Source organism: Cyprinus carpio, chromosome B6 (genome assembly GCF_018340385.1).
Source record: "Cyprinus carpio isolate SPL01 chromosome B6, ASM1834038v1, whole genome shotgun sequence".
NCBI classification, from domain to species: Eukaryota; Metazoa; Chordata; class Actinopteri; order Cypriniformes; family Cyprinidae; genus Cyprinus; species Cyprinus carpio.
Genome location: NC_056602.1, coordinates 29,143,675 through 29,153,916, shown reverse-complemented (window position 1 = coordinate 29,153,916; position 10,242 = coordinate 29,143,675). Strand labels below are relative to the sequence as shown.

General features: G+C 28.8%; 1 protein-coding gene across 1 annotated transcript in view; it reads right to left on the bottom strand.

Annotated features, from left to right (window-relative positions):
• Positions 1-675: 675 nt before the first annotated feature.
• snta1 (syntrophin, alpha 1) overlaps positions 676-10,242 on the bottom strand; it is a 32,243-nt gene continuing 22,676 nt past the window's right edge. The window contains exons 3-8 of the mRNA XM_042726678.1: positions 8,530-8,713; positions 7,258-7,447; positions 7,046-7,167; positions 5,675-5,871; positions 4,188-4,375; positions 676-2,722 (exon numbers count right to left, since the gene is read on the bottom strand). Of these exons, the coding sequence (XP_042582612.1) occupies positions 2,630-2,722; positions 4,188-4,375; positions 5,675-5,871; positions 7,046-7,167; positions 7,258-7,447; positions 8,530-8,713 (974 nt within the window). The 3' untranslated portion in view covers positions 676-2,629. The remainder of the gene's footprint in view (positions 2,723-4,187; positions 4,376-5,674; positions 5,872-7,045; positions 7,168-7,257; positions 7,448-8,529; positions 8,714-10,242) is intronic.

The following is a 10,242-nucleotide window of genomic DNA, read 5'->3' as shown; positions in this document are numbered from 1 at the left end:
ATATATATATATATATATATATTATATATATATATATAATATAGATAATATATATATATAATATATATATATATATATATATATATATATATATATATATATATATTATATATATATATATATACGTATATATATATATATATCCCCTTAAAAACAGCAATTTAATCTTCAACTTTTTTTTTTTTTCATTAAATTAAAATTTCTTTGTTTCCTAATAATGTGCTCTGAAAATTCAAGAATCTCATTTTTGTTTTTATTTTATTTTTTATTTTTTCTAAAATGTTTTATGTATTTACTGGGGAAATAGTTTTTGAATGCTCTCTTTAAAAATAACCTTTTCTAATCAAATTAAATGAACAAATTGCTCTGTTTCCTTATTTACATTCTCCGAACATTTTCTATTTGTATAATTTTTTTCTAAAATGTTTTATGTTTTTGCTGAGAAAAAGACACAGGAGAAGAATGAGGCTTTGTTCCGCAGCGAGAAAACCACAACAACAGTTGTGAGAGTCGGACACAAATGACGTCTCATTTGTTTTATTTCTCCAGCAAATCATCTCAGACACAGTTAACTACTCAACATGACTCCGGCTGATGGCCTGTGTTTGTGTGTGTTTAACTGGGTTTTTTGCTCGTGTTTTTGACCATATATGAGTGAAAATGACCCCATAAAACTCAAGTCAACAGTTATATTTATTGCAATTTTATATACAAACAACCCTAAAAGGCACTCTTTTGTTTAAATAAGGATATAATATGATTTTCCGTCCGATAGCTAACATAGTTTGACTACAGTTTAGTTTGAATTATAATATATTAAAATTTAGTAAGTTTTAAAAAGGCCACATGAAGGATATTTTCCAGCTGTGAAAGTCCCTCTCCGAGCAGAAAACACTTGCATATCGCCGTCACCATGTAGCTGGAGCAGATCTCAAACAGCACGGTAAAGATGTGAGGAATACAGCTGAGCGCCATCATAACTCAAACAAATCAATAACAAAATAACAAAACATGATGATATTGCATAAAAGAGGCTGTGTTCACAATGCAATGCTGCATACGGCCTGCTGTTTAAAACAGCATGCAACAATAAACATGTATATTTCAGCACGCAGCATCTGCTTATCCCAGAAGTTATTATGAATTTTTAATGCAAGCATGTGTTAAAATGTCACTTTTAGGCATCTAAACAAATGATGATTTAAAATCACAACTGATGTGATATTTCTGGTGCATTTATCTGGATACGGAAGATCAAGTGCATTGCATTTTGGGATAGATTATTCAGCGCAGTGTGCTCTTGTTTAAAGTAATTTCTAAAAAAAAAAATATATATATTAAACACTGAAAATTATCAAGTTTATTGATTTAACTATAATTTAATAGTTTGATTTAAATTTTATTTTTTAATGCGTATTTTAATGCTTATTTTTGTATCATTTAACAACAAGTTAACATCAACACTGGCAAATCTAGTATGCAGTGTGTTAGTGTGTCATTGTAAACACAGCCAGAGAGTAATGCTCATTATGCCCGCTAGAGGTCAGTACAACACAGTTACTTCAAATAAACTCAATCCACAGACTGAATTACAGTTCGGTTAATTAGGTTTGTCCAATTCTAAATCTGAGAGTTTTATTAGTAGTTTTGGCTTGTAAAAGAAAAAAGAGAAAGAGATCTAACCATATTTCCTTTACAAAAAAAAAAAAAAAAAAAAACATACGCCATATAGTATATGAATATGGCAATCATAAAGTACTACCTTTATTACCTTTCGCAAGGGTTTGGCCGGTCGTTTCTCTCGATGCATAGATTCATAGCAGATATTCTGGAAGACGAGGTGTCTTAAAAGGTTATATTTAAAGTCAGAAGGAAGTCAAATTAGAAACAGCCATTATTTCTGGTCTGTATATAAGATTTTACTTCTCAAACGCTCTCTCAGCTGCCAGACATTAAAGCCCTTTTCACAATCAGAGCAGCTGTGGTTTTCACAGTCTCTGTTCCAAAACCTAGTGAGCTGCCTTCTTAGACAGCACTTTTAAGGCATCGTAGGGACATCTGAATACAGCATCACAAGTTTAGTTTGCATTGAAGGCAATCCCAGAATGCACTGCAACAAGCTTGGGGGGAAAATCTATATACTGTAAGATGTGGAGTCAAGATAAATTATTATAAATAATTAATTAAACACTGACTATAATAATTAAATTTAGTATTTTTAATATTTATTTTAATTTATTATTTTGAAACATATTTTTTTATATTTATTTCTTATTTTGTTTTATTACAATGGACTATTTTATGCAGATTTTTACACTATTGCAGCATTATTAAATCAGTTCAGTCTAGATGCTCCCTTAGTAGACAGCTGCCTATGTAGGTTCTGGAACAGAGTTTAATCTCTTGTTTTGTTTCTGTTGCTGCTGTCATAGCGTATGATTATGCGATTATGTTTTTAACATTCATAAAGCTTATCTGTGATACAAACCGATAAAATGATAACGAGTAAAAGGTCAGCGTTACGAAATAATCAGTGATGGCTGACAGTCTGTGAGGGAAGATTTGGCTTGATGTCCAGTGGTCCACCGGTCACTTCCGTCGTCATTGCGTTTGTCCTGAGGAGGCGTCGTCATGCCAACAGACCTAGTCGCTTGACCTTGGCCGACAGGAACGAGTGAATGATGAAGACGATGGTTTTAGGGCAGGATTGAAGGTCCAGTTGCTGAAATAAATTAAAAAAAAAAAAAAAAAATCACTAAAAAAAAAAAAAAAAAAAAAAAAAAAAAAATTCACATTAGATCTGATCAATATCGCAAATGTTTCTCTTAGATATCACTGATATTAAAAACAGAGCAAATTTAGCATATTTGTTAATATGGACTAATCCTAAAACTATTAAAAACATTTTTTGTTCATTTTAAAGCTAAAAAATATTTCATGAAAAACCTAACCTAAACATAAATTAGAAAATATATTAATGTAAATTATTTAAAAAAGGGAATAAACTTAAAAATAAATAAATAAACAGAAAAAAAATACTTAAATTCTAATAAAAATGACAAAAGTATATAAATTTATAAAAATGAAAGTTTGTAACGGTTTTAAATTATGCAACAAACATTTAAGATGTTTAAATAAAATAAAAACTAAAACTAATGTTTCAAACTTAAATTAAACATAAATTAGAAAATTAGTTAATTATTGTACATTTAAAAAAATGGAAATAATCTGACATAAGTTTGAGTTTAATCACTATAATTACTAACGGGAAATAAAGTAGTTATTTAGCAAATAGTTACATTAAAAACGAATAAAAATTACAAAAAATTTAACTAAAATTAAACTGAAAACAAAAACAGAAAATATAAAATGAAAGTTTGTAACGGTATTAAATTATGCAACAAACATTTCAAATGTTTAAATGTTTAAATACAATAAAAACAAACTAAACACTCAAACCTAAATTAAACTTAAATTAGAAAATTAGGTAATGAAAATTATATATATTAAAAGAAAATGGAAATAATCTGACATAAGTTTGAGTTTAATCACTATAATTACTAACGGGAAATAAAGTAGTTAGTTAGCAAATAGTTACATTAAAAACTAATAAAAATTACAAAAAATAAATCAACTAAAATTAAGACAAAAACAGAAAATATAAAAAGCAAGTTTGCAACGGTATTAAATTATGCAACAAACATTGATTTAAAATGTTTAAAAGTTTAAATAAAATAAAAACCTAAATTAAACATAAATTAGAAAATTAATGAAAATTACATATTTAAAAAAAAAAAAATGGAAGTAATCTGACAAGTTTGAGCTCAAGCACTATTAACCGTAAATAAAGTAGTTATTTAGCAAATAACTATTTAGCAGAAAAAAAAAACCTAATAAAAAAATCCAAAAAAATTTAACTAAATTCACTTGAAAAAACTGAAAATATAAAAATAACATTTGTAACATTATAAATCTCAAATTTTCACTTGACCTCATTATGTGCATGCTCAGAAAGAGAGAAAAACTAGACTGGCCAAGAGATCAGCGATCTCAACACAAATCAAACACTTCTTATCAGATTCCCAAAAGTGTGAGCATCAGAAGGGCATCTTGAATTCAAAATCAGGGTAAACCTCAAAGGAAGTAAAGCGAGTGCAACAGGTGAAAAGTGTGAAACTGTCTCTCACAATCTCGGCTTCTGGGCCTCCGAAGTCGAGGAACATCATGCGGACGCCGTCGTCTGAGGACATGCGCAGGCGCTCGAAGGGCTGCTGGAGGAGGACGGTTCTCCTGACGCCAGCCTCCTCCGTGAACAGCGAGAAGCCCTTGTCTATGTGAACGCTCAACATACACGACTTCCCGTTCCAGCTGCACGCTGCACACAACACACAGAGCAGATCTTCCCTCACTCAACTTGTTCACTCAAATAAAACAGAAGTATCAGACTAGAAAAACCTAGACTACATGGAAAGTAGAACTGACGTAAGTTTAAGCATTAAACATACTAATTGGAAATAAAAAAAAACTAAAACTGAAATCAAATTAATTAATCCTAAATCGTAACATTACAATAAAATTTTAGTGCTGTCAAATAATTAATCGCATCCAAAATAAAAGTTTTTGTTTACATACTATATGAGTGTTTACTGTTTATTTATTATGTATCTATAAATACAAACACATACAGTATATAATTTAAAAAAATATGTACATGTATATATATATCTATATATATATATATCTATAATATGACTATATATATATATATACTATATATATATATATATAGTATATATTATGTTATATATATATAATATATTTAATATATAAACATAGCATATTTTTCTTAAATATACATGCATGTTTTTGTATTTATAGACACATAATAAATAAAAACAGTAAACACTTATATATTATGTAAACAAAAACTTTTATTTTGGATGCGATTAATCACGATTAATCATTTGACAACACTAAAATTACTACTGAAATTAAAATTAAAAACTAAAAATATGAAAAGGCTAATTTAAAATTTGTATCACTATAGATGTTTTAATTTATTTGCATTTAATTTATAATTTATTGACTTTTCACAGTATGGAATCCTTTAAATTAAAATAAAATTGATTTTTTTTTCCTGTGATTTTATTACTTTTAGGTTTTATTTAGCACTAAATCTTAAATCTTAAAAACTAAAAGAAATTAGCATAAACTAAAACAACTTCTTTTTATTTTATATCTATATATGTATATATAATAGATATATTTATATATATATATATATATATATGTACACTCAACACACATATAAAATTAAAATCGAGTCCTAAAAATTAAGATTAAAAGCTAAATATAAGAGCTATACATTAATTATCATATAATATAATATCATATAATATAATATAATATAGGCATATGGAAAAATATAATATAATATAAAAAAAAAAAAATAAAAAAAAAAAAAAAATAAAACAGTAAAAGAAGCAGTAAAATTACTGAGTATAAATAAAAAAAAAAAAAAAACAAAAAAAAAAATAATAATAAAAAAAATTAATTAGATATCATCATTTAGCTTATTAAAAGCCTGAAACACACTGGAGATCTGCCTGACGTTTACTCATTCACTGTCAGTCTGCTCTGGAGAGATGATGAGGATTCAGGAGTGAGTGCTGACCTGTGGTGACCTCCTGCACGAGCTCGGCGGCGCTGTGGCAGCCCTCCACCAGCAGCTGCGTCCAGCTGGACAGATCTTTAGCCGTGTCCACTCTGAACAGATGCGTCTCCACTCCCTGCTTAGTGCCCAAACGCAGACCGAACGTCAGCTCAGAGTCGTGCACTGATGAAGTCCTGCCCGGGCCAGAGTGAACCAGCCTGACCGAGACAAACAGCACTTACTAGTACACACTACTTACAGATGTGGCTGTGAAATTTGATTACAATTACAGCACCAGTCAGAACTGTTTATTATGAGTATTACTGACATGAACAGTTTTTCAATACAATGACAAAACAAAACAAAACCACAAAAACCCCAGCATAATAAATATGTACCAAATCAATGTGTGTGTGTGTGTGTGTGTGCTTATATATATATATATATATAATTTACAGTAGCATACAATTTTTTTCTATATATATATATATATATTAAACTTGGTATATTTACAGTAGCATACAATTTTTTTCTTCCAAAAATGAATCAATGTATCTATGGATGAATCAATTAATCTTATTAAATACACATTGTAGTATGATAAATTTGTGTTATGTGTGTGTATAAATAAAAGTAAAACTATATTTACAATTATAAAGTATAAATAAAAATATAAATCTAAATATACCCATTCTTGGACTATTTACCATTTAATATTTTTCTTCCAAAAATGAACAAATAAATGAATGAATGAACAAACAAATAAATAAATGTACACATACCCATTCTTGGACTATTTAACATATAATGTTTTTTCTTTCATAAATACATAAATAAATAAATACATTTTTGCTATTAATTTAATTGTTTATTAAACATTTTTAAAAGGTTCCTTCTGCTTAACAAATTCATATGACATTATACTTATTATACTCACAAAGAGCAAACTGATATGACAATCAAGCATACCAAGACAAATTTATATCATTATAGATACATAACATTATAGATATTTTTCATGACTTTACATGACCATGGAAATAATATAATATAATATAATATAATATAATATAAAATAACATAAAAAAATACAATACAATATAACATAATATAATATAATATAATATAATGTTTTATAATTTTTTTATATTTTATTTATTATTTTTGTCATCTGCCATGTATTGTACCAGCATCACTGTTTTACCGTGGTAAATGTGTGTAATGCATGTCCTCTCATCGTATTGCTGTAGTGTGTACTGTTCGAGTGTGTTGTGTGTGCTGTGTGTGTGTGTGTGTGTGTGTGTGTGTGTGTGTGTGTGTGTGTGTGTGTGTGTGTGTGTGTGTGAGTGTGTGTGTGTGTGTGTGTGTGTGTGTGTGTGTGTGTGTTTGTACCTGGTGGTAATTAAAGGATAGCTCTTGTCTGGGCTGTTGAGGGTCTCTTTGCTGTCGGGTAGAGATGTGTACAGCAGCAGATCTCTGTCTGTCAACACCGCCAGGATCGGCCGCTCTGAGCCCTGCGACACACACACATACACACACACACAGTCATCAGGCTCTGCTGCATCGTCTGGTCTTGTTCAGCTGTGTGTGTGTGTGTTTCTCACCTGCTCGATGATCCAGCCGATGTGCGTGACGTCCAGACTGGGCTGCAGGGCTTGGAGCTGGGCTTTGGCGCTGCTCAGTAACGCTGCGCTGCCGCTCTGGATGGCGTTGTACCAGGCCTGAGCCATGGCATGATCTTTAGCCCGCAGAAACACACACTTCTTCCTGTCTGACGACACCACCTCGAAATACCTCCAGAGACAGAAGAGCTGACTTTACACGGCGAGTCTCACTTTGACCTCTCGTGGCATATTTCCTTAATAAACATAGTACCATAATAACAGCAAACAGTCCTTCTGCCAACTAATAAAGCTCATTAGTCAAACTGTAGGCTGTTTATGACCCACCAAAATACTAATGCACTAAAATCTATTAAATCCGATAACGCTAAACTTTAAAAATGACAGATATAAAAAATATTATATTATATTTTTTATACTATATTTTATTATAGTACATCAATCATTTTATTGTATTATATTGTATTATGTTTTTTTTATATTATATTATATTATATTATATTATATTATATTATATTATATTATATTATATATTATATAAAGTTTGGGGTCACTTTTTTTGTTATAGCTTTAAAAAAAAAAAAAAAATAAAATAAAATAAAATAAAATAAAATAAAATAAAATAAAATAAAATAAAATTATTAAATTAAATAATTATAAAGCTTGGGGTCACTAAGAATATTGAGTTGAGGCCATGTTATGGCATAAAATAATGGCCAATATTAAGTATGATATGATATGATATGATATGATATGATATGATATGATATGATATGAGTAATATAGGCCTACAATATATCCCTATAATAATATATAGGTCTACAACGTACATGACAAAGCAGCACAACCGTTTCAAAACATTGATAATTATCAGAAATGTTTCCTGAATCATGTGACACTGAAGACTGAAAAAAAAAATTAAATTGGAAATTGGAAAATTAAAATTAAATTGGAAAAATATTTCAAAACAAAACACTTTATTTAAAGAATATTTTAAATTGGAAAAATATTTCAAAATATTTTACTGTTTTTACTGTATTTTTGATGAGAAGAGACTTTTAAAAACATTAAAAATCCTTCCGACCCCAAACTTTTGATTGGAAGAATATAACATATATTTTTATCATTATAAATCTATATAAATGTCTTTTTTTTCAGTGCATCAATGCACACTTAAGCTGTAAAAAAAAGCTGGAGTAAATCCTGATCTTTCAATATCAGATACAGACCTAAACACCACAGGAGTGTTTGTACCTGTCCTCTGTGTCCGGCGGACACTGTTTGCGCGTCACGTGGCACATTCGGAGAGGGATGGTCCGGATCTCTTTTAGCGCGGGGTCCGTCTGTTTCTGTGGGGTGGCTGGAGGAGAATCGAGCACCGGGGGTCCCGTCGTCGATCCACCCTTAAAAAACGCAGACATCTCCTTCATATACTTCACTACCGAGAGAAAAACAGACAGAGATGGGCTTTATTCATACTGCTAATTTAAATGGTTCCTGTTGTGGTTAAATACAGCTCAGCACGTCACTTTACTACCATCCATACCAGACTGGATGTTGCAAGAATAGTATGTGAAACAGTTTCAACTACACAGAAAACACTGAATACTGGCTTAGGTGTTGCAAGAATAGTATGTGAAACAGTTTCATGCATCATACACAACAAACAATTAAAATAATAAAAAATACAAACAACATAAAATACAATTTATAAAAAATACAAATAATAGTTTTTTTGTATTATTTTTTTTTACATTTCAAATAAAAAAATACAAACAATATGAAATACAATTGATAAAAAATACAAATAAAAATAGATTTTTTGTATTTTTTTATTTAAAATAAAAATACAAACAATATGAAATTCAATTTATAAAATAAAAATAGATTTTTAGTATTTTTAAACATTTTTAATTTCAAATAAAAAATACAAACAATATAAAATACAATTAAAAAATACAAATAGTAAAATATTTTTTTTTGTATTTTTAAACTTTATTTTAATTTAAAAAATATCAACAATATAAAATACAATTTATAAAAAATACTAATATTAAAAATGTATTTTTACTATTTTTAAACATTTTTAATTTCAAATAAAAAAATCCAAACAATATAAAATACAATTTATAAAAAATACAAAATATAAAAATTTATTTTTTTGTATTCTTAAACAATATAAAATACAATTAAAAAATACAAATAATAAAATATAATTTTTTGTATTTTTAAACATTTTTCAATATAAAATACAATTTAAAACAAAATAAAATACAAATAACAATAATACAGATACTCTATGCATTAATTTTTAAATAATTTTAATACAAATATATGAATAAAGTAAAATATTATGAATGCAAAAATAAAAATGTCAAACGCATTAGTTTACAGATACTCTATGCATGTTCACAGTTCTGTTCTGTTCACAGCATGCATGCTGCAAAAATAGTATGAGTAGTACTGTATGCGATTTTGAACACAGCTGTATACTCAATCTGTGGGCACAACCCACTAAACTCTGAAATCTTGCTAATTTAAGTTGAACGGCTGTAAAAGAGAGAACAAACTACCAATAAAGCAGCTTTAGATGAAAGAGGAAGAAGTTCATGACCAAAAATAAAACATTTCCACTAGGAAAGTATTGCTCAGTGTGTTCAGAGCGTTTGCACAGTTTAGATTCTGACGCTTTATTTCTACTGACTTCACATGAACTGAAAAAGACAATGCATGATATATGCATGCTGCCAGAAATAAGTACAGGAAACCATCATAAATCAACATTCACACACACATCTGTGTTTGAGGTTATTAAAACACTTGAGTTGAATGCTGAATATTTTAGTGGATTTTAAAATTGCCATACTGTTGTCAAAGGTACAGTGTACCATGCATAGAACAAAATGTAAATGTCCAAATACTGTCACTTTTCTTCCTCATTTTATTCAAAACTACAGCCTTCTGACT